General features: G+C 40.0%; 1 protein-coding gene across 1 annotated transcript; it reads right to left on the reverse strand.

Moving 5' to 3' along the window:
- Window positions 1-475: 475 nt before the first annotated feature.
- LOC123732609 (NLR family CARD domain-containing protein 3-like) lies at window positions 476-17898 on the reverse strand. The gene is made up of 6 exons (XM_082972420.1): window positions 17783-17898; window positions 13012-13131; window positions 9047-9175; window positions 6195-6323; window positions 3909-4144; window positions 476-2280 (listed from the first exon to the last, which is right to left on the reverse strand). Exons 1-6 carry the CDS (start codon window positions 17863-17865, stop codon window positions 476-478), a joined length of 2502 nt encoding a protein of 833 aa, XP_082828546.1. The 5' UTR covers window positions 17866-17898.
- Window positions 17899-26154: the final 8256 nt, after the last annotated feature.

The raw sequence follows: 26154 nt of genomic DNA on the forward strand, positions 1-26154 counted from the left end.
ATTCCCCAGTCCAGCAGAGAGCAGCTTCACTCCTGAATCCTTCAGGTCATTGTTACTCAGATCCAGCTCTCTCAGGTGTGAGGGGTTTGAACTGAGAACTGAGGCCAACACTTCACAGGATGTGTCTGTGAGTTTACATCCAGTGAGTCTGCCAACACAGAAGAAATACAATGACAGACAGGTTGTATTAAAAAGTTATTCTCAGCTTTCCTAGCTTACACCGTTATGGTGCACGAATAATGTACAGGCTGTGCATTCATGGCTCAATGCTACAACTTTACTGATCAGTTTGTATTGTAGTTTAAGAGTTTTCAGCTGATAGAAAGTTTAGTCAGCCAATGAAAATACTGTTGTTCCTACATTCAGTAAAGTTTGGTCTGAGGGATAGTCACATGAGTACTTACAGAGCCAGTCAGCCAATGAAAATACTGCTATAACTGCAATTTATTTTGGTGTGCGATATTTACAGTGATACTTACAGAGCTTTCCTGCAGCCTCTCACAGCTGGGAGCAGTCTCCTACGACCCTCCTCTGATGTCTTGTATTCCTTCAGGTCAAACACATCCAGAACCTCCTCTGATATCTGCAGCATGTAGGCCAGTGCTGAACACTGAGCATGTGTGAGGTTTTTGGATCTCTTTTCTGACCTCAAGTACACTTCGATTACCTTCTGTACTGAATGGTCTTTCATCTCTATCAGACAGTGGAAGAGATTGATGCACCTCTCTGGGGACATGTTCTTCCTCTGCATCACCTTAAGGGATCGGATTATTTTCTGGACGCTCTCCGGACTGCTTTCTGTCTGTGTCACCAGACCTCGTAGGAGTTTCTGATTGGACTCCAGTGACATGCCATGAAGGAAGCGGACAAAAAGGTCCAGGTGTCCATTCTTACTCTCCAAGGCTTTATCCACGGTACACTTCAGCAGCTCATGCAAGGTTAGCTCTTCAGACACACCTCTAGACTTTCTTTTGAGGAAGGGCTTCAGTGCATCCATGTTCCTGGCAGTGTAACAATGGTACATGTAGACAGCTGAGAGAAACTCCTGAATGCTCAGATGAACAAAGCAGTATACCACTCTCTGAAATAACACAGACTCTTCTTTAAAGATTTGTGTGCACACTCCTGAGTACACTGAGGCTTCTTTGACATCAAGGCCACACTCTTTCAGGTCTTCTTCATAGAACATGAGATTACCCTTCTCCAGATTGTCAAACGCCAGCTTCCCCAGCTTCAGAAGAATTTCCTTATCTGACTCCATGAGCTCCTCTTGATCCATCTCATCTCTTCCATGATATTTCTGGTTCTTCAGGCTGGTCTGAATGAGCAGGAAGTGTATGGACATCTCAGTCAGAGTCGTGGGCATCTCTCTCCTCTTGTCTGTACTCAACATGTGTTCAAGGACTATTGCAGAAATCCAACAGAACACCGGCATGTGGCACATGATGTGGAGGCTCCTTGATGTCTTTATGTGTGAGATGATTCTGCTGGCCAGGCCCTCATCACTGAATCTCTTCCTGAAGTACTCCTCCTTCTGTGGGTCATTGAACCCTCGTACCTCTGTCACCTGGTCAATACACTTAGGGGGGATCTGATTGGCTGCTGCAGGTCGGGAGGTTATCCATAGGAGAGCAGAGGGAAGCAGATTCCCCTTGATGAGGTTTGTCAGCAGAACATCAACAGATGATGTCTGGGTGACATCAGACACCTTTTCATTGTGCTGGAAATCCAATGGAAGTCTGCTTTCATCCAAACCATCAAAGATGAACATAGCTTTACAGGCAGTGAGTTTCTTTGCATTGCCTATGTCTAGTTCTGTGTGGAAGTCATTTAAAAGTCTGAGAAGACTGTACTGGAGATCTTTGATCAAGTTCAGCTCCCGGAAAGGAAGCACAAATATGATCTCCACATCTTGGTTTGCCTTCCCTTCAGCCCAGTCTAGGATGAACTTCTGCACAGAGACAGTTTTCCCGATGCCAGCGATGCCCTTCGTCAGCACAGTTCTGATGCTTCTCTCTTGGCCAGGTAAGGGTTTAAAGATGTCATTGCAGTGGATTGCTGTGTCATGTGAGGTTGGTGTCCTGGATGCTGTCTCTAGCTGCCACACCTCATGTTCATTGTTAACACCTTCACTCTCTCCTTCTGTGATGTAGAGCTCTGTGTAAATCCTGTTGAGGGGAGTTTGGTTCCCTGCTGTTTCCATGCCTTCTATCACACATTCATACCTCCTTTTCAGACTGGCTTTATGGTTTACTATAGCTCTCTGCACGCTGTCATCCACTACAAGGGAGGAGTAAAAGGATGTGTATCAGACATATTCATTGACAGGATGAAATGTGGGCCTCCACAACTACAGTAACTTATATTATCTCATATTATTGTAGTTAACCTGTTATGGCTAGGGGGCAGTATTTTCACGGCTGGATAAAAAACATACCCGATTTAATCTGGTTACTACTCCTGCCCAGTAACTAGAATATGCATATAATTATTGGCTTTGGATAGAAAACACTCCAAAGTTTCTAAAACTGTTTGAATGGTGTCTGTGAGTATAACAGAACTCAAATGGCAGGTCAAAACCTGAGAGATTCCTTTACAGGAAGTGGCCTGTCTGACCATTTCTTGAACTTCTTTGCCATCTCTATCTTTTACAAAGGATCTCTGCTCTAACGTGACACTTCCTACGTCTTCCATAGGCTCTCAGAGCCCGGGAAAAAACAGAATGTCGTCATCCCAGCCCCAGGCTGAAACACATTATCGCCTTTCTCAAGTGGCCGATCAAGGGACTGTGGGCTTAGGCGCGTGCCCTGGCTGCCCCCGTCTTTGTGATTTTTCCTCTGTTTGCCGAAAAGGAGATTCCCGGTCGGAATATTATCGCGTTTTTACGAGATAAATTGCATAAAAATTGATTTTAAACAGCGGTTGACATGCTTCGAAGTACGGTAATGGAATATTTAGAATTTTTTTGTCACGAATTGCGCCATGCGCGCGACCCTGATATACCATTTCGGATAGTTTCTGGAACACACGAACAAAACGCCGCTATTCGGATATAACGACGGATTATTTGGGACCAAACCAACATTTGTTATTGAAGTAGCAGTCCTGGGAGTGCATTCTGACGAAGACAACAAAGGTCATAACATTTTTGTAATAGTAAATCTGATTTTGGTGAAGGCTAAACTTGCCGGGTGTCTAAATAGCTAGCCCGTGATGGCTGGGCTATGTACTTAGAATATTGCAAAATGTGCTTTCACCAAAAAGCTATTTTCAAATCGGACATATCGAGTGCATAGAGGAGTTCTGTATCTATAATTCTTAAAATAATTGTTATGCTTTTTGTGAACGTTTATCGTGAGTAATTTAGTAAATTGTTAGTAAATTCCCCGGAAGTTTGCGGGGGGTATGCTAGTTCTGAACGTCACATGCTAATGTAAAAAGCTGTTTTTTGATATAAATATGAACTTGATTGAACAAAACATGCATGTATTGTATAACATAATGTCCTAGGTGTGTCATCTGATGAAGATCATCAAAGGTTAGTGCTGCATTTAGCTGTCTTCTGGGTTTTTGTGACATTATATGCTAGCTTGAAAAATGGGTGTCTGATTATTTCTGGCTGGGTACTTTGCTGACATAATCTAATGTTTTGCTTTCGCTGTAAAGCCTTTTTGAAATCGGACAGTGTGGTTACATAAAGGAGAGTCTTGTCTTTAAAATGCTGTGAAATAGTCATATGTTTGAAAAATTGAAGTTTTTGTATTTTTGAGGAATTTGTAATTCGCGCCACGCCTATCATTGGATATTGGAGCAGGTGTTCCGCTAGCGCAACGTCTAGATGTAAGAGGTTAACTACATTTAAATCATATTGAGGTATTGACTTAGCACAGGTCTGCAAGTGTTCTTACTGTTTTCAGAGCCTCTTGCATCATTGGATTCCCTCAGGTGCTGTAGTACAGGAAGTGTTCTGGATCTCTTTCTACACTGAGGGCAGTCATAGTCTCCTGAAGGAGCAGGTTTCTCCCAGTATCTGGTGATGCACTGTCTGCAGAACCTGTGTCCACAGGTGATGGAGACCGGATCCCTCAGAACCTGCTGACACACTGCACACCTGGACTGATCCTCTGGCAGAGTAGACCATCCACTACAGAGATAAAGGAGAGAGAGATACTGATCCTCTAACAGAGTAGACCATCCACTACAGAGATAAAGGAGAGAGAGATACTGATCCTCTAACAGAGTAGACCATCCACTACAGAGATAAAGGAGAGAGAGATACAGAGTAGACCATCCACTACAGAGATAAAGGAGAGAGAGATACTGATCCTCTGGCAGAGTAGACCATCCACTACAGAGATAAAGGAGAGAGAGATACTGATCCTCTAACAGAGTAGACCATCCACTACAGAGATAAAGGAGAGAGAGATACTCATCCTCTAACAGAGTAGACCATCCACTACAGAGATAAAGGAGAGAGAGATACTGATCCTCTAACAGAGTAGACCATCCACTATAGAGATAAAGGAGAGAGAGATACTGATCCTCTAACAGAGTAGACCATCCACTACAGAGATAAAGGAGAGAGAGATACTGGTCCTCTAACAGAGTAGACCATCCACTACAGAGATAAAGGAGAGAGAGATACTGATCCTCTAACAGAGTAGACCATCCACTACAGAGATAAAGGAGAGAGAGATACTGATCCTCTAACAGAGTAGACCATCCACTACAGAGATAAAGGAGAGAGAGATACAGAGTAGACCATCCACTACAGAGATAAAGGAGAGAGAGATACTGATCCTCTGGCAGAGTAGACCATCCACTACAGAGATAAAGGAGAGAGAGATACTGATCCTCTAACAGAGTAGACCATCCACTACAGAGATAAAGGAGAGAGAGAGATACTGATCCTCTAACAGAGTAGACCATCCACTACAGAGATAAAGGAGAGAGTGATACTGATCCTCTAACAGAGTAGACCATCCACTACAGAGATAAAGGAGAGAGAGATACAGAGTAGACCATCCACTACAGAGATAAAGGAGAGAGAGATACTGATCCTCTGGCAGAGTAGACCATCCACTACAGAGATAAAGGAGAGATACTGATCCTCTGACAGAGTAGACCATCCACTACAGAGATAAAGGAGAGAGAGATACTGATCCTCTAACAGAGTAGACCATCCACTACAGAGATAAAGGAGAGAGAGATACTGATCCTCCAACAGAGTAGACCATCCACTACAGAGATAAAGGAGAGAGAGAGATACTGATCCTCTAACACAGTAGACCATCCACTACAGAGATAAAGGAGAGAGAGATACTGATCCTCTAACAGAGTAGACCATACACTACAGAGATAAAGGAGAGAGAGATACTGATCCTCTGACAGAGTAGACCATCCACTACAGAGATAAAGGAGAGAGAGATACTGATCCTCTAACAGAGTAGACCATCCACTACAGAGATAAAGGAGAGAGAGATACTGATCCTCCAACAGAGTAGACCATCCACTACAGAGATAAAGGAGAGAGAGAGATACTGATCCTCTAACACAGTAGACCATCCACTACAGAGATAAAGGAGAGAGAGATACTGATCCTCTAACAGAGTAGACCATACACTACAGAGATAACGGAGAGAGAGATACTGATCCTCTGACAGAGTAGACCATCCACTACAGAGATAAAGGAGAGAGAGATACTGATCCTCTGGCAGAGTAGACCATCCACTACAGAGATAAAGGAGAGAGAGATACTGATCCTCTGGCAGAGTAGACCATCCACTACAGAGATAAAGGAGGGTGCAGTAATTCCTCTAATAAACTCAGTTACAAGAAATTACACATTACAACAACAACAACAACAAACATCTAGTGACGTACCTAAAGGCTTGATGCTAATTATTTAACCCGTCTCCTCCCCTTCATCTACACTGACTGAAGTGGATTTAACAAGTGACATCAATAAGGGATCATAGCTTTCACCTGGATTCACCTTGTCAATCTATGTAATGGAAAAAGCAGGTGTTCATAATGTTTTGTTCACTCACTGTATAAAAGATATATGACATAAACAACAAATGATAAGCAGATGCATTACAGTATGTACTCAGATACACAAAATACATCAGGTTTCAGATCTTGAAGGTTCTCCTCTTCAATAGTAATATCATCAATTCTGACCAGTAACTTACCTGGGGTCAAAGGTCCCTGATCCATTACTAAAATGCATAGGCTGATCCATAGAGAAGTAGCTCTTCATGGACAGATGACTGGGTACTGGAGAGACTGATCTCTGGAGAGACTGAGTTTGCTTGGAGATTCTGAAAAACATAATGAATCACCATGTAACTACATTTCAAAATATATCCAAATTATATATCGATAGATTACATACATTACATAAAGCATTAAAATATATGGCATTACATAAAGCAAAAAACATACACTGAGTGTACAAAACATTAAGAACACCCTCCTAATACTGAGTGCCCCCCCCCCCCACCTTTTTGCCCTAAAATTAACCTCAACTCGTCAAGGCATTGACTCTTCAAGGTGTCGAAATCGTTCCACAGAGATGCTGGCCCATGTTGACTCCTATGATTCTCACAGTTGTGTCAAGTGGGCAGGATATCCTTTGGGTGGTGGACCATTTTTGAGACACATGGGAAACTGTTAAGCGTGGAAAAACCCAGCAGCGTTGCAGGTCTTAACACTAATCTGTGCGCCTGGCACTGATTGATGTGGATTCAACAAGTGACATCAACAAGCGATCATAGCTTTTCATGTTTCAAGGAGCGGGAGTAAACAAAACTGTCAAGGAGGTGTGTAAACAAAACTCCTTAAAAATTTGGCAAGATAAGAAGTTGGGGTATGGGGGAGACAAAATACTGATGCCTACATAGAAAAACATTTTGGTTTACATAACTTAAAATGCATTTAATAAATAAATATCTTTAGGGTTACGGTATATTTTGGAGTTTTGGACAATGTTTTCATATGACCTCAATATTCTAAAAGTGTTACTGAGTTAACCTGGAAGCCTATAAGAAATCCTGCTATGCCCTCCAATGAACCATCAAACAGGCAAAGCATCAATACAGGACTGAGATCGAATACAACTACACCAGCTCTTCCGGACGACTATGTGATCACGCTCTCAGCAGTCAATGTAAGACCTTTAAACAGGTCAACATTCACAAGGCCGCAAGGCCAGACGGATTACCAGGATGTGTACTCTGAGCATGCGCTGACCAACTGGCAAGTGTCTTCACTGACATTTTCAACCTTTCCCTGTCCGAGTCTTTAATACCAACATATTTTAAGCAGACCACCATAGTCCCTGTGCCTAAGAACACTAAGGTAACCTGCCTAAATGACTACCGACCCGTAACACTCACATCTGTAGCCATGAAGTGCTTTGAAAGGCTGGTCATGGCTCACATTAACACCATCATCCCAGAAACCCAAGACCCACTGCAATTTGCATACAGCCCCAACAGATCCACAGATGATGCAATCTCTATTGCACTCCACACTGCCCTTTCCCACCTGGACAAAAGGAACACCTATGTGAGAATGATATTCATTGACTACAGCTCAGCGTTCAACACCATAGTGCCCTCAAAGCTCATCACTAAGCTAAGGACCCTGGGACTAAACACCTCCCTCTGCAACTGGATCCTGGACTTCCTGACGGGCCGCCCCCAGCTGGTAAGGGTAGGTAACAACACATCCGCCACGCTGATCCTCAACACGGGGGCCCCTTAGGGGTGCGTGCTCAGTCCCCTCCTGTACTCCCTGTTCATTCATGGCTGCACGGCCAGGCACGACTCCAACACCATCATTAAGTTTGCTGATGACACAACAGTGGTAGGCCTGATCACCAACAACGATGAGACAGCCTATAGGGAGGTCAGAGACCTGGCCGTGTGGTCCCAGGACAACAACCTCTCCCTCAACGTGATCAAGACCAAGGAGATGATTGTGGACCACAGGAAAAAGAGGACCAAGCACGCCCCCATTCTTATCGACGGGGCTGCAGTGGAGCAGGTTGAGAGCTTCAAGTTCCTTGGCGTCCGCATCACCAACAAACTAACATGGTCCAAGCACACCAAGACAGTCGTAAAGAGGGCATGACAAAACCTATTCCCCCAAAGAATACTGAAAAGATTTGGCATGGGTCTTCAGATCCTCAAAAGGTTCTACAGCTGCACCATTGAGAGCATCCTGACTGGTGGCATGACTGCATGGTATGGCAACTGCTCGGCCTCCGACCGCAAGGCACTACAGAGGGTAGTGCGAACGGCCCAGTACATCACTGGGACCAAGCTTCCTGCCATCCAGGACCTCTATACCAGACGGTGTCAGAGGAATTGCCCTAAAAATTGTCAAAGACTCCAACCACCCAAGTCATAGACTGTTCTCTCTGCTACCGCACGGCAAACGGTACCGGAGCGCCAAGTCTAGGTCCAAGAGGCTTCTAAACAACTTCTACCCCCAAGCCATAAGACTCCTGAACACCTAATCAAATTGCTACCCAGACTATTTGCATTGCCCCCCCCCCTCCCCTATACGCCGCTGCTACTCTCTGTCATCATCTATGCATGGTCACTTTAATAACTCTACCTACATGTACATATTACCTCGACTAACCAGTGCCCCCGCACATTGACTCTGTACCGGTACCCCCTGTATATAGTCTAGCAATTGTTATTTTACTGCTGCTCTATACTTTTATCTCTTATTCTCATTCATACTTTTTTAAACTGCATTGTGGGTTAGGGCTTGTAGGAAAGCATTTCACTGTATTCGGCGCATGTGACTGATAAAATTTGATTTGATTCAACTTGTCAATCTACGTCATGGAAAGAGCAGGTGTTCATAATGTTTTGTAAACACAGTGTCTTAAAATATATGACATAAACAACAAATGATAAGCAGATGCTTTACAGTATATACTCAGATACACAAAATACATCTGGTTTCAGATCTTGAAGGTTCTCCTCTTCAATAGTAATATCATCAATTCTGACCGGTAACTTACCTGGGGTCAAAGGTCCCTGATCCATTACTAAAATGCATAGGCTGATCCATAGAGAAGTAGCTCTTCATGGACAGATGACTGGGTACTGGAGAGACTGATCTCTGGAGAGACTGAGTTTGGTTGGAGATTCTGAAAAACATAATGAATCACCATGTAACTACATTTCAAAATGTATCAAAATTATATATCAATAGATTACATACATTACATAAAGCATTAAAATATATGGCATTACATAAAGCAAAAAACATACACTGAGTGTACAAAACATTAAGAACACCCTCCTAATACTGAGTGTCCCTCCTCTTTTTGCCCTACAATTAGCCTCAACTTGTCAAGGCATCGACTCTTCAAGGTGTAGAAAACGTTCCACAGAGATGCTGGCCCATGTTGACTCCTATGATTCCCACAGTTGTGTCAAGTGGGCTGGATGTCCTTTGGGTGGTGGACCATTTTTGAGACACACGGGAAACTGTTGAGCATTAACAACCCAGCAGCGTTGCAGTTCTTGATACAAATCGGTGCGCCCGGCAGCAAGAAAGTAAAATAAATAGGTTTTGATTATGTTTTAATGGTAATGGCGACATACAGTGGGGGAAAAAAGTATTTGATCCCCTGCTGATTTTGTACGTTTGCCCACTGACAAAGAAATGATCAGTCTATCATTTTAATGGTAGGTTTATTTGAACAGTGAGAGGCAGAATAACAACAAAAAAATCCAGAAAAACTCATGTCAAAAATGTTATGAATTGATTTGCATTTTAATGAGGGAAATAAGTATTTGACCCCTCTGCAAAACATGACTTAGTACTTGGTGGCAAAACCCTTGTTGGCAATCACAGAGGTGGCTGGCTGAGGGAAGGAGGTTCTCACCCAAGATTTGACGTTACATGGCCCCATTCATCATCTCTTTGATGCGGTGAAGTTGTCATGTCCCCTTAGCAGAAAAAGACCCCAAAGCATAATGTTTCCACCTCCATGTTTGACGGTGGGGATGGTGTTCTTGGGGTCATAGGCAACATTCCTCCTCCTCCAAACAGGGCGAGTTGAGTTGATGCCAAAGAGCTCCATTTTGGTCTCATCTGACCACAACACTTTCACCAGTTGTCCTCTGAATCATTCAGATGTTCATTGGCAAATTTCAGACGGGTATGTATATGTGCTTTCTTGAGCAGGGGGACCTTGCAGGCGCTGCAGGATTTCAGTCCTTCACGGCGTAGTGTGTTACCAATTGTTTTCTTGGTGACTATGGTCCCAGCAGCCTGACAAGATCCTCCCGTGTAGTTCTGGGCTGATTCCTCACCGTTCTCATGATCATTGCAACTTCACGAGGTGAGATCTTGCATGGAGCCCCAGGCCGAGGGAGATTGACAGTTCTTTTGTGTTTCTTCCTTTTGCGAATAATCGCACCAACTGTTGTGTCATGACGTTGGCCTGTGGGTAAGGTTTATGACCCCCCCCCCATAAATACCTTTCTCCCCCTCTCTGAATCTACTGAAGGACTTGAATAGCCTGTGTTAAATATAGAGAGTCTTGGAACATCAAACAAATGGGGAAAGGTACCACATATTTTGTTAATAAAACCAGTTGGAAATATGCTTGGGAACGTAATGAGTATGTATGTCAGTTCGGTTGTCATCTGAGACATTATGACTGTTGACAGGACGACATAAACTGTATCTGAGAAAGTATACGCCCAGTAGTTATCAGAGTCACATGGAATTGTTATGCAATTGAAATGTTTGATATTGAAAATGTTTGTTAGGAGATGAAATGTAATTTTAGCTTCCGAATGAGAGATTTGGGTTTTCATAAGGAAAGTGCCCTGCTCGATCAGTGGCCCAACCCTGTGAAGAGACAGGGGTTATAAACGATGAAACACCTCCCTCCCCCTCTCCACTATATAATCCTTTGACGAAAAGATAACCAGGTGGTTCCAGTACTTCCGAGTACGGAAGGTCTGTTGGCCAACCCGGCCAGCATCTACGACCAATCTACCGAAGCGCAGCTCAGAGTAAATATTTATTGCATTTTCCTTTTCCAAATGGGCGGTAATTTAGAATGCATAAGATAATGTATTTACGATAGCATAGCTGCTGTTTCTTTGTTCCTAAATCTTCCCGCTCTTTCATTCAAGCCCAACCCCCTTTCCTTTGTGTAACCAGCTTTCATACAGGTTCCGTCCACCAGGGATGTTTTCTGTATGACATCATTGTATTCTGTGTATTTGTAATTCTGTGTGATTAGTTAGGTATTTAGTAAATAAATAATTAAACCCAATTTTGTATTGCTGATTCAACTTGTTAGCCAGGGTTCGTGAAGATAACCAAGAATTTACAACTTTCATTATGAGACTGAAAATAAGACAAGGGTTAACATTGACTGCTATCGATGTAAAATATTACTAAGTATTTTAAGAGTTTATTCGGAAGATAACGGCTCTATAAACGTTCTTCCGTGGTGCCCCGACTTTCTAGTTAATTACATTTACATGATTAGCTTAATCAGGTAATATTAATTACAGAGAAATCATTTTCTAAGTTAGCATGTCATATCACTTAATCCGGCATAGCCAAAGACACGACAGTTGTCACCTTTTCACCAAGCTGCTTGGCGATGGTCGTGTTGCCCATTCCAGCCTTGTGTAGGTCTACAATCTTGTCCCTGACATCCTTGGAGAGCTCTTTGGTCTTGGCCATGGTGGAGAGTTTGGAATCTGATTGATTGATTGCTTCTGTGGACAGGTGTCTTTTATACAGGTAACAAACTGAGATTAGGAGCACTCCTTTTAAGAGTGTGCTCCTAATCTCAGCTCGTTACCTGTATAAAAGACACCTGGGAGTCAGAAATCTTTCTGATTGAGAGGGGGTCAAATACTTATTTCCCTCATTAAAATGCAAATCAATTTATAACATTTTTGACATGCGTTTTTCTGGATTTTTTGTTGTTGTTATTCTGTCTCTCACTGTTCAAATTAACCTACCATTAAAGTTATAGACTGATCATTACTTTGTCAGTGGGCAAACGTACAAAATCAGCTGGGGATCAAATACTTTTTTCCCCTCACTGTACGTAAATGCCAACAAAATAACTTTTTGGTCTGTGTGTGTGTGTGTGTGTGTGTGTGTGTGTGTGTGTGTGTGTGTGTGTGTGTGTGTGTGTGTGTGTGTGTGTGTGTGTGTGTGTGTGTGTGTGTGTGTTTCAACTATTTAACTGTAGTAGAATGCTGAGAAGGCAGCTAAAATTTTAAATATCGGTTATCGGTATCGGGTTGTTTGGCAAGGAAAATATCGGATATCGGGTTGTTTGGCAAGGAAAATATCGGATATCGGGTTGTTTGGCAAGAAAAATATCGGATATCGGGTTGTTTGGCAAGGAAAATATCGGATATCGGGTTGTTTGGCAAGGAAAATATCGGATATCGGGTTGTTTGGCAAGGAAAATATCAGATATCGGGTTGTTTGGCAAGGAAAATATCGGATATCGGGTTGTTTGGCAAGAAAAATATCGGATATCGGGTTGTTTGGCAAGGAAAATATCGGATATCGGGTTGTTTGGCAAGAAAAATATCGGATATCGGGTTGTTTGGCAAGGAAAATATCGGATATCGGGTTGTTTGGCAAGGACAATATCGGATATGGGTATCGGCCAAAAATGTCATATCGATGCATCCCTATTAAACCTGTCTGGTCCCCTTCATCTACACTGATTGAAGAGGATTTAACAAGTGGCATCAATAAGGATCATTGCTTTCACCTGGATTCACCTTGTCAATCTACGTCATGGAAAAAGCAGGTGTTCATAATGTTTTGTGCACTTACTGTATAAAAAATATATGACATAAACAACAAATGATAAGCAGATGCTTTACAGTATATACTCAGATACACAAAATACATCTGGTTTCAGATCTTGAAGGTTCTCCTCTTCAATAGTAATATCATCAATTCTGACCGGTAACTTACCTGGGGTCAAAGGTCCCTGATCCATCACTAAACTGTACAGGATGATGCATAGAGGAGTCACTCTTCATGGACAGATGACTGGGTACTGGAGAGACTGGTCTCAGAGTTTGGTTGGGGATTCTGAAAAACATAATGAATCACCATGTAACTACATTTCAAAATGTATCAAAATTATATATCAATAGATTAAATACATTACATAAAGCATTAAAATATATGGCATTACATAAAGCAAAAGACATACACTGAGTGTACAAAACATTAAGAACACCCTCCTAATACTGAGTGTCCCCCCTCTTTTTTTGTCCTCAGAACAGCCTCAACTCATTAAGAAATGGACACATAAGGTGTGGAAAGCGTCCCACAGGGATGCTGGCCCATGTTGACTCCAATGCTTCCCTCAGTTGTGTCAAGATGGCTGGATGTCCTTTGTGTGGACCATTCTTGATTCCTACCTGTCTCCTCCCCTTCATCTACACTGATTGAAGTGGATTTAACAAGTGTAACTTAATTGTAACATAATCACATAGGCCTACTGATTCACTTCATCTCAGTTCCACTTGACTCCTTCAGAGTCTATTGATGCACATACTTCATAGTATGTCCATATGTACAGTACCAGTCAGAAGTTTGGACACACCTCCTCATTGCAGGGTTTTTCTTTATTTTTACTATTTTCTACATTGTAGAATAATAGTGAAGACATCAAAACTATGAAATAACATATGTGGAGTCATGTAGTAACCAAAAAAAGTGTTAAACAAATCAAAATATATTTTATATTTGAGTTTCTTCAAAGTAGCCACCTTGATGACAGCTATGCACACTCTTGGCATTCTCTCAACCAGCTTTTTGAGGTAGTCACCTGGAATGCATTTCAATTAACAGGTGTACCTTGTTAAAAGTTAATTAGTTAATTAATTTCCTTCTTAATACATTTGAGCCAATCAGTTGTGTTGTGAAATGGTAGGGGTGGTATACAGAAGATTATTTATTTTACCTTTATTTAACTAGGCAAGTCCGTTAAGAACAAATTCTTATTTTCAATGACAGCCAAGGAACAGTGGGTTAAAACTAGTTAGGGCTAGGGGGCAGTATTGAGAATTTTGAAAAAAATATGTGGCCATTTTTAACTGCCTCCTACACCAACTCAGAAGCTAGGATATGCATATTATTAACGGATTTGGATAGAAAACACTCTGAATTTTCTAAAAACTGTTTGAATGGTGTCTGTAAGTATAACAGAACTCATATGGCAGGCAAAAACCTGAGAAAAATACAAGCAGGAAATTAGAATTTTGTGGCTGTACTATCTTTGAGTCATTGCCAATAGAACACACAGTGACAAAGGATTCATTTTGCACTTCCTACGGCTTCCACTAGATGTCAACGATCTTTATAAAGTTGTTTGAAGCGTCTATGATGAACAGAGACCGGATGAGAAGGAAGGGAAGTTGACGTCCCTGGGATGTCGTCACTTCATTATTGCGCGCTCATGTGAGATGAGACTTTGTATTTCAAACGTTTATCAAGACACAGGAGAGGTCCTGTTGAAATATTTATCCGTTTCACGTTCTCAAGGCCCTAAAGATTGATGCTAAACAACGTTTGACATGTTTGAACGAACGTAAATAGATTTTTTTTTTTACTTTTTGTCGTGACTTTTCCCTCCCCCGCCCTACATTTTGAGTAGCCTACCGAACGCGCTAACAACATGGAACAACTTGGAGTTATTTGGACATAAATTATGAACTTTGTCGAAAGAAACAACATTTGTTGTGGACCTGGGATTCCTGTGCCGTCTGATGAAGATTATTAAAGGTAAGGGAATAGTTCTAATGTTATTTATGATGTTAGATGACTCCAACATGCCAGTTAACTGTATAGCCTAGTGTATTTTTCTGAGCGCAGTACTCAGATTATTGCAAAGTGTGCTTTCCCAGTAAAGTTATTTTGAAATCTGTCAATGCGGTTACTTTCACGAGATATTAATCTATAATTCTTTGAATAACAGTTTAATATTTTATCCACGTTTTATAATGAGTATTTTAGAAAATTCACCGGCAGTTTTTGGGGGAACACATTTTCTGAACATCACGCGCCGATGTAAAATGCTGTTTTTAGATATAAATATGAACATGATGGAACAGAAAATGCATGTATTGTCTAACATAATGTCCTAGGAGTGTCATCTGATGAAGATTGTCAAAGGTTAGTGCATAATTTTAGCTGGTTTTCTGCTTTTGGTGACGCCTGTCTTTGCATTGACAAAACATTACACACAGCTATTTTCAATGTACTCTCCTAACATAACCTAACTTTATGCTTTCGCCGTAAAACCTCTTTGAAATCGGACAATGTGGTTGGATTTAGGAGATGTTTATCTTTCAAATGGTGAAAAATAGTTGATTGCTTGAGAAATGGAAATTATTTGATTCATGCAGTTTTGAATTTCCCGCCATGGTATCTTGTCAAGCAATCCCGTTACCGGGATCAGAGCGGGAAGGGGTCCCCAACATATATAGTGATTTTGGTTTATGTCAGTTTAATTGTTTGTTATGGTATAAGTTGTTATTTTATGATTGTAAGTGATAAAATGAACTAGTAATTCTGAGTAATTACTACTCTAGTAAGGAATAACACATGTTTCAGTACTACTGCAGTTGTTACATAATTCCAATAGATGGCAGCATAAGACCACAAATGATATTTCAGAATACTAGTTTAGCTTTTTCCCTGGATGCATCGCCACTCCCCTCACAGGAAAACTCCTGTGTGGCTTCTTTCTGTCCATTTCCACACTGCTAACGCAAGAGGAAGGACTGAAAAAGCATTTAACAGATTACTGTGAAGTAATATAACGATCGTTGATGTTTATTATTCCCTGTTTTTATGCTCATGTTTTACACTTCATTAATATAACGATTATCATTAAGCCTGAACATTAATTCAGTCACCTCTGGTCGAGAAAAACATATTTTCCCAGTACATTCATTCTCTAATTCATCAACCAGCATCGACCCGCTCTGCCTTCTCGAGCAAGCCAGGGGCATGTGGAGGTAAATTTAATTTAAAGGTAAAATGTTGAGGTAAATTTACTAACCGGGAGGGTTGAATTATGTCATTTATTGGCGGGCTGGAAGACATGCTCATCTTTTCTATTCCGAGGTTGTTTACTCGCAATATCAGATATTAAGATGATGTTTCATAATGTATGTATACTGAGGTTGAAGTTCTGAGTAGTGATCATTTACCAGGGGTTCAATACCTGCTATAGTCACTATTTATTTGCTCTCCCAAAAGCAACACAGGCCTAATACGAGATATATAGCTAACTAAAGTAATGAGTGACCATTTTAGAAAATCATGGGACATATAGTCTGTGGTTGCATGCTATTTTATTTCAATCATATTGCTGCTTGTAGCCTATAACTGATGCTTCGTGGTCTTATGCTGCCATCTATTGAAAATATTTAGCAATTAAAAGTTATTAATTCACCTACAGACATTGGTGAGGCAGCTGAGAATTAAAAAAAACGTCATGTGTCCAGCCTACTTGAGGCGCCCTGAAAATAATATTCAAAAGATTAGTCCTTGGATACAGAGGGGTTAAACACTAAAGTTACCGTCCATCTAGTGAAGAGAGGAGAACCTGACAGAGGTAGCCAGCATCCGTCAACGATAGAGGGACAAGCCCTCCACGGGATTGAACAGGTGGAAGAAACAACTGGGGAGCTCCATCGGTCCACAAGAAATGCAGGCAGCCGGTGATGATGTACTGGTAGCTAGGATAACTAGGATACTGCTGGTAGAGTAGCTAGCTAGCTTACCTAGCTGTACCGACTAGCTAGGATAACTAGGATGCTGCTGGTATAGTAGCTAGCTAGCTTACCTAGCTGTACCGACTAGCTAGGATAACTAGGATGCTGCTGGTAGAGTAGCTAGCTAGCTTACCTAGCTGTACCGACTAGCTAGGATAACTAGGATGCTGCTGGTAGTAAATCAATTTATAACATTTTTGACATGCGTTTCTCTGGATTTTTTTGTTGTTATTCTGTCTCTCACTTTTCAAATAAACCTACCATTAAAATTATAGACTGATCATTTCTTTATCAGTGGGCAAACGTACAAAATCAGCAGGGGATCAAATACTTTTTTCCCCCACTGTAAAAGTGTAAAATAAACACGTTTTTCTTTTGATTATTTAATTATCTACATCATGTTATTTCAAGATATCCCTTTGGAGCGCAACATCACGTTGTTAAAAAATAATCCTAAATTGGGCATGGCTATAAATTAGGCAAATTGAAGGCATCTCGGGCGTAATATGTGTTTGATGAAAATGAACATTGTATGCAACGTTGTAGGCAACATTATTGGCAAGGGACTTGATGCCTACTATGCTAAAGCTATTTAGAGTTGTTAAACGGGAGTGAAGAGTGTGTTGATATAACGGTAAAATTGTCAAAATTGTTATTGTAACAACGATCAGAATTGGTAAAGAAAATATGCATTCCATTATATTAGGCAATAATTAAGAGTAGGAAAAGTGGTCGTGTCATGTGAAAATTCTATCAAATGTGTTACATTGCAACGAGTACAGTCAGGGTGCCGTAGAGCCCCTGCAGTACCTCCACAGACCCCGGATTGAGATCCCCTGATTTAGCAGATGCTCTTATCCAGAGAGATTTACAGTAACTGCATTCATCTTAACATAGCTATTTATTTTGGAAATAAACTTAATAAATTATTCATAAAACTGTCATCTTACCTCTTAGCTTTGTTGTCATGTCTCCCAGAGATTCTCATTTTAGAGGCAGGGCCCCCCTCTTCTCTCTCCCCAGAGAGACTCATTTTAGAGCACTGACCCCTAAACAGAGATCCTGCATGTTGGTTGTGGTTAACACAGTAACAACTAATTCTTGATTGTCAATTGTTCTCATTTATTCATTATCTCTTTGATAAATAAAACATTTACTAACAGACATAGAAACAGTCAGGTGATTTAATGCATCACATTAACTTGTAGGTGTGACATTTCATCTCCATGGTAACTGTCAATAATAATAATAAGTCACTGTTTGTTAAGGTAGTTCTAGACAGTACAGCAACAACAATAATAATAATAATAATAATAATAAGTCACTGTTAGTTAAATAAGGTAGTTATAGACAGAACAACAACAATAATAATAATAATAATAATAATAATTATGTCACTGTTTGTTAAGGTAGTTCTAGACAGTACAGCAACAACAATAATAATAATAATAATAATAATAAGTCACTGTTTGTTAAGGTATTTATAGACAGTACAGAAACAATAATAATAATAATAATAATAATAAGTCACTGTTAGTTAAGGTAGTTCTAGACAGTACAGCAACAACAATAATAATAATAATAATAATAAGTCACTGTTTGTTAAGGTAGTTACAGACATTACAGCAACAAGAATAATAATAATAATAAGTACTGTTTGTTAAGGTAGTTATAGACAGTACAGCAACAATAATAATAATAATAATAATAATAATAATAATAATATGACACTGTTTGTTAACCTGTTTAGGATAGGGGGAAGTATTTTCACGGCCGGATAAAAAAACGTACCCGATTTAATCTGGTTATTACTCCTGCCCAGAAACTAGAATATGCATATAATGATTTGATTTGGATAGAAAACACCCTAAAGTTTCTAAAACTGTTTGAATGGTGTCTGTGAGTATAGCAGAACTCATACGGCAGGCCAAAACCTGAGAAGATTCTATATGGGAAGTGCCCTGTCTGAACATTTCTTGGCCTTCTGTAGCCTCTTTATCAAAAATAGAGGATCTCTGCTGTAACGTGACATTTTCTAAGGCTCCCATAGGCTCTCAGAAGGCGCCAGAACGGGGAATGATAACTCTGCAGTCCCTGGGCGAAAAACAGTAGGGCTTTTGGAAAGTGGTTGTTCTGAGAACAATGACACTGGTGCGCGCGTGCATGTGAAGACTCCATTTTCTATTTTCAGTGTTTGAACAAAAACAAGGTCTCCCGGTCGGAATATTATCGCTTTTTTACGAGAAAAATCGCATAAAAATTGATTTTAAACAGCGTTTGACATGCTTCGAAGTACGGTAATGGAATATTTAGAATTTTTTTGTCACGATACACGCCGGCGTCACCCTTCGGATACTGTCTTGAACACAAGAACAAAACGCAGCTATTTGGATATAACTATGGATTATTTGGAACCAAAACAGCATAGGTAATCCAATTTTTCTTATAGTAAATCTGAGTTTGGTGAGTGCCAAACTTGGTGGGTGTCAAAATAGCTAGCCATGATGGCCGGGCTATCTACTCAGAATATTGCAAAATGTGAGTAATCGTGAGTAATTTTGTAAATTCACCGGAAGTTTTCGGTGGGTATGCTAGTTCTGAATGTCACATGCTAATGTAAAAAGCTGATTTTTTATATAAATATGAACTTGATTGAACAAAACATGCATGAATTGTATAACATAATGTCCTAGGAGTGTCATCTGATGAAGATCATCAAAGGTTAGTGCTGCATTTAGCTGTGGTTTTGGTTTTTGTGACATTATATGCTAGCTTGAAAAATGGGTGTCTGATTATTTCTGGCTGGGTACTCTGCTGACATAATCTAATGTTTTGCTTTCGTTGTAAAGCCTTTTTGAAATTGGATAGTGTGGTTAGATTAATTAGTCCCGTGCTTCGACTACTCAGACCCCTCACACATCCGGTCCATTCTGATGACCTCACAGACACCATACCACTTCTGACACCAATGTAGCAAACAGCTGGGCAGGGAAGTGAACCCAGGTCGCACATGTAAAAGGCCAACAACCTACGCATCGCGCCATTGGCACCAATTGGGTCACTTGGTTGGAATTGTGAAGTGGCTCATATAGCGAGGATCACTGCACTTTAGTGGAGCTATGATACAATTACATTATCATATGAAATGTAGAGGATCACTACATTAAAGTGGAACTATGATACAATTACATTATCATATGAAATGTAGAGGATCACTGCACTTTAGAGGAACTATGATACAATTACATTATCATATGAAATGTAGAGGATCACTACACTATAGTGGAACTATGATACAATTACATTATCATATGAAATGTTAAATGTAGAAGTATAATATATGAATATTGATATATTGAATTTGACTTGACCACGTCCAGAATGGACCACGTCCATTCTGTCAAAACACTAACACATGTTTTCTATCCAAGAGGAACATATAATCAATCATAGCACAACGACTTTCAAAATACTAACAGTTGATGGCATTACATAAACTGCATTACTTTTCATGTTTCAGTTCTACCTGCAGACAATAGACAATATAAAATCCATAGTTTTTTATAATTCAGTTTCCTTTTACTGTAAACCACTCTAGATTTTACTGTAAACCACTCTAGATTTTACTGTAAACCACTCTAGATTTTACTGTAAACCACTCTAGATTTTTGTGTTGAGTGTCGAATGTGTGCATTTTTGGCAACATACTGTGACGACCCTCCCACTCTGTCTGCCGAATTCTTTCTCTTTGTTTTCCTTAATAGGATGTCGGTGGGCGGAGCCTGGAGGGTCGTTAGCGAAATGGGACACACCTTGGCTCGGGTGTGTCCCGGGATAAATACCCCACTTCCCCATTCATTGAAGACTCTCTCCATGCATCATATTGTTTGGTTGTGGCATTTTTGTGTTTGTTTTGTTTGTTTGCTTTGGCACCATTCAAAATGAGTCATCTTTACTTTATAGAATGTACAGTAGAAACAAACAGGAAGTGACAGAATTGCTTCAGTAAAAGCTTTTTTAGCAACCTGAAATTGCTGCCAGTGATCAACAACAAATCCAACATACATGGCCTTTGGTTCCAAATGTGTAAAAATAAAACACAATTACAGTAAAGAAAAAAAAAACACAAAAATGCACAGTCCTGTTCTAATCTATACAATCTTCAGCATTTGGCCACATGCTAGGTGCCTTACATATGAAACAGCCTACAAGGCAACATCCTCTGAGGCTGCTATTGAATCTGATCATCCTGTCAGGAATAGAGCTAGACGGGCTAACGAGCTAGACGTGCTAACGAGCTAGACGTGCTAACGAGCTAGACGTGCTAACGAGCTAGACGTGCTAACGAGCTATACGTGCTAAAGTCCAACCTCAAAACATAAATGGAAAAACCAAAGCCTGTAACACCTTAAGACAACAAATATATCCTACATTTCTTTTGGACAAATTTGCTCACCACCAACAGAAAACAACTTCCATTTCACATTATAATCAACTACAATGATTCACCTTCACCAATATAAACATGGTGTCTACTGGATGTCAACAATTAAAAACAAGAAAAAAACACGTATTTCTAAATAATAATATACAATAGTATTATTTGTTTCTCCTTTTTCTTTCTATAGAATCCTAAAACTCACTAGCTTCTAGAACACTCATCTTCCTAAATCCCACTAGCTTCTAGAACACTCGTCTTCCTAAATCCCACTAGCTTCTAGAACACTCGTCTTCCTAAAACTCACTAAATTCTAGAACTCTCATCTTTCTAAATCCCACTAGCTTCTACAACTCTCGTCTTCCTAAATCCCACTAGCTTCTAGAACACTCGTCTTCCTAAATCCCACTAGCTTCTAGAACACTCGTCTTCCTAAAACTCACTAAATTCTAGAACTCTCCTCTTTCTAAATCCCACTAGCTTCTAGAACTCTCGTCCCCTTGGAACGAGCCCAAACAAAACTCATCTCCAATACGGAAAAACATGCAGCCAAAATAAATAAAGATCCATAGCAACGCACTGGCTAAACGCAAAACACAAATCTTATATCCATTTGGGGGGAAATCAGGTTGAATCTGCTCTTGAAACTAACACAACAAAACAAAAAACACATGGAAATGGAGATATATTTTACCTCACTGATTAGAGGACAACCTGAAGAAGACAGTCAGCTACATTTTGGACTGATGCATTTAAATGTAGGGGTCCCTAAACAAAGGAACACAACACTTATTTGTCATAACTCATCGATATCATGTTGAAATCATTTGGGTGAGAGGAGGGAGATGAGGTTGCACGTCCTGTTAAAACTAACAGCTCAAAAACCACATGGAATCTGGGAATAATGTGTACATCCCTGGTTAGAGGACAATTTGTAGAAAACAGCTAGCTACATTTTGAAGTGTTGAATTGTGATTCAAGTGGGTCACCAACAAAACTATTTTTGTGTTCGTCACTTTTTGTTAAATCACATAAATAGTAACTCTTCCATTTCAGAGCCTGGATTTTCCCCCTGAGGCTAATATCCATATCATGTTGAAATCAATAGAACAGGGGACAAACGTTTAGGGTTCTACATTGTGACATCACTAAAATACTCCTACTGCAATGTTAAAACATTCTACATTGTGACATTATTTCATTGATATCATGAAACAACTCCTTCATGTATTTTCTGATGTTTGATCAGATAACTTTTATCAGAGTATGTCTTCCCACATTGAGTACAGCTATAAGGATTATGTCCTGTGTGTGTTCTCTGGTGCAAAGTCAGCTGGCTAGATGTAGTAAAACTCTTCCCACATTGACTACAGTTATAAGGTTTCTCTCCTGTGTGTGTTCTCTGGTGTGTCGTCAGACATCCAGATGTACCAAAACTCTTCCCACATTGATCACATTTAAAATCTTTTCTCTCCTGTGTGTGTTCTCTGGTGTACTATCAGGCTGTTTAGCTGATTAAAACTCTTCCCACATTGATTACAGGTTTCTCTCCTGTGTGTATTCTCTGATGTGATTTCAGGGTTTGTAGCCGAATAAAACCCTTCCCACATTGATCACAGCCATAAGGTTTCTCTCCTGTGTGTGTTCTCTGGTGTATAGTTAGATAGCTAGATGTAGAAAAACTCTTCCCACATTGACTACAGCTATAAGGTTTATCTCCTGTGTGTGTCCGTTGGTGTACTATCAGGCTGTTTAGCTGAGTAAAACTCTTCCCACATTGACTACAGCTAAAAGGTTTCTCTCCTGTGTGTCCCCGCTGGTGTACTATCCGGTTGCTTAGCTGAGTAAAACTCTTCCCACATTGATCACAGCCATAAGGTTTCTCTCCAGAGTGTATTCTCTGATGTGATTTCAGGGTTTGTAGCAGAATAAATCTCTTCCCACATTGATCACAGCCGTAAGGTTTCTCTCCTGTGTGTGTTCTCTGGTGTATTGTTAGATAGCTAGATGTAGTAAAACTCTTCCCACATTGATCACAGCTATAAGATTTCTCTCCTGTGTGAATTCTTTGATGTATTTTAAGGTTTGATGAAGAGTTGAATCTCTTCCCACAGTCAGAGCAGCAGTGAGTTCTCTTCCCTGTGGGTCTCTGCTGGTGTTTCTTGAGGTGTTCTGATCTGGAGAGACTCTTCTCTGCCTCGTCAGCATCATGATGTTGTTGAGGCTCCACAGAGGATCCACGAAAGTCCCGTCTCTCTCCTGTGTGAACAACAAAGTCAGACAGATGGTTAAAGGCCCACAACAGCAGAAATCCACTATTTATTTGAGGTAAAGGGTGATGTCCAGAGCGTACCCATGAAACTGTACAACAATTGTCATCTGTTAAATTTGAAAATTAAGACAGTCAAGATAGCAACAATAGTCATATTTAGTCTTGTTTTCACATTAGTAGTAACATTGATGATTGTAGGCTAGAAATAAGTTATTCAAGTTGTTGAAACTCTAAGCAGTGTGCCAGACAACTTTTGGTCTCCAATATAGGCCCCTTTCTGTGTTTGCTAAAATTGCAGCACGAGAGCAATGCACACACAATTTGATTGTAGAAACTCCTCCCTGCTAACGAGGAAACCACTAGTTATGGATGTAGTATATCTGGTAATGAGGAAACCACTAGTTATGGATGTAGTATATCTGGTAATGAGGAAACCACTAGTTATGGATGTAGTATATCTGGTAATGAGGAAACCACTAGTTATGGATGTAGTATATCTGCTAATGAGGAAACCACTAGTTATGGATGTAGTATATCTGGTAATGAGGAAACCACTAGTTATGGATGTAGTATATCTGCTAATGAGGAAACCACTAGTTATGGATGTAGTATATCTGGTAATGAGGAAACCACTAGTTATGGATGTAGTATATCTGCTAATGAGGAAACCACTAGTTATGGATGTAGTATATCTGGTAATGAGGAAACCACTAGTTATGGATGTAGTATATCTGCTAATGAGGAAACCACTAGTTATGGATGTAGTATATCTGGTAATGAGGAAACCACTAGTTATGGATGTAGTATATCTGCTAATGAGGAAACCACTAGTTATGGATGTAGTATATCTGCTAATGAGGAAACCACTAGTTATGGATGTAGTATATCTGCTAATGAGGAAACCACTAGTTATGGATGTAGTATATCTGCTAATGAGGAAACCACTAGTTATGGATGTAGTATATCTGGTAATGAGGAAACCAATAGTTATGGATGTAGTATATCTGGTAATGAGGAAACCACTAGTTATGGATGTAGTATATCTGCTAATGAGGAAACCACTAGTTATGGATGTAGTATATCTGGTAATGAGGAAACCACTAGTTATGGATGTAGTATATCTGGTAATGAGGAAACCACTAGTTATGGATGTAGTATATCTGGTAATGAGGAAACCACTAGTTATGGATGTAGTATATCTGGTAATGAGGAAACCACTAGTTATGGATGTAGTATATCTGCTAATGAGGAAACCACTAGTTATGGATGTAGTATATCTGGTAATGAGGAAACCACTAGTTATGGATGTAGTATATCTGGTAATGAGGAAACCACTAGTTATGGATGTAGTATATCTGGTAATGAGGAAACCACTAGTTATGGATGTAGTATATCTGGTAATGAGGAAACCACTAGTTATGGATGTAGTATATCTGGTAATGAGGAAACCACTAGTTATGGATGTAGTATATCTGCTAATGAGGAAACCACTAGTTATGGATGTAGTATATCTGGTAATGAGGAAACCACTAGTTATGGATGTAGTATATCTGGTAATGAGGAAACCACTAGTTATGGATGTAGTATATCTGCTAATGAGGAAACCACTAGTTATGGATGTAGTATATCTGCTAATGAGGAAACCACTAGTTATGGATGTAGTATATCTGGTAATGAGGAAACCACTAGTTATGGATGTAGTATATCTGGTAATGAGGAAACCACTAGTTATGGATGTAGTATATCTGGTAATGAGGAAACCACTAGTTATGGATGTAGTATATCTGGTAATGAGGAAACCACTAGTTATGGATGTAGTATATCTGGTAATGAGGAAACCACTAGTTATGGATGTAGTATATCTGCTAATGAGGAAACCACTAGTTATGGATGTAGTATATCTGGTAATGAGGAAACCACTAGTTATGGATGTAGTATATCTGCTAATGAGGAAACCACTAGTTATGGATGTAGTATATCTGGTAATGAGGAAACCACTAGTTATGGATGTAGTATATCTGGTAATGAGGAAACCAATAGTTATGGATGTAGTATATCTGGTAATGAGGAAACCACTAGTTATGGATGTAGTGTATCTGCTAATGAGGAAACCACTAGTTATGGATGTAGTATATCTGGTAATGAGGAAACCACTAGTTATGGATGTAGTATATCTGGTAATGAGGAAACCACTAGTTATGGATGTAGTATATCTGGTAATGAGGAAACCACTAGTTATGGATGTAGTATATCTGGTAATGAGGAAACCACTAGTTATGGATGTAGTATATCTGCTAATGAGGAAACCACTAGTTATGGATGTAGTATATCTGGTAATGAGGAAACCACTAGTTATGGATGTAGTATATCTGGTAATGAGGAAACCACTAGTTATGGATGTAGTATATCTGGTAATGAGGAAACCACTAGTTATGGATGTAGTATATCTGGTAATGAGGAAACCACTAGTTATGGATGTAGTATATCTGGTAATGAGGAAACCACTAGTTATGGATGTAGTATATCTGGTAATGAGGAAACCACTAGTTATGGATGTAGTATATCTGATAATGAGGAAACCACTAGTTATGGATGTAGTATATCTGGTAATG

Source organism: Salmo salar, unplaced genomic scaffold (genome assembly GCF_965601325.2).
Source record: "Salmo salar unplaced genomic scaffold, fSalSal1 ptg000687l, whole genome shotgun sequence".
In the NCBI taxonomy this organism is placed as follows: domain Eukaryota; kingdom Metazoa; phylum Chordata; class Actinopteri; order Salmoniformes; family Salmonidae; genus Salmo; species Salmo salar.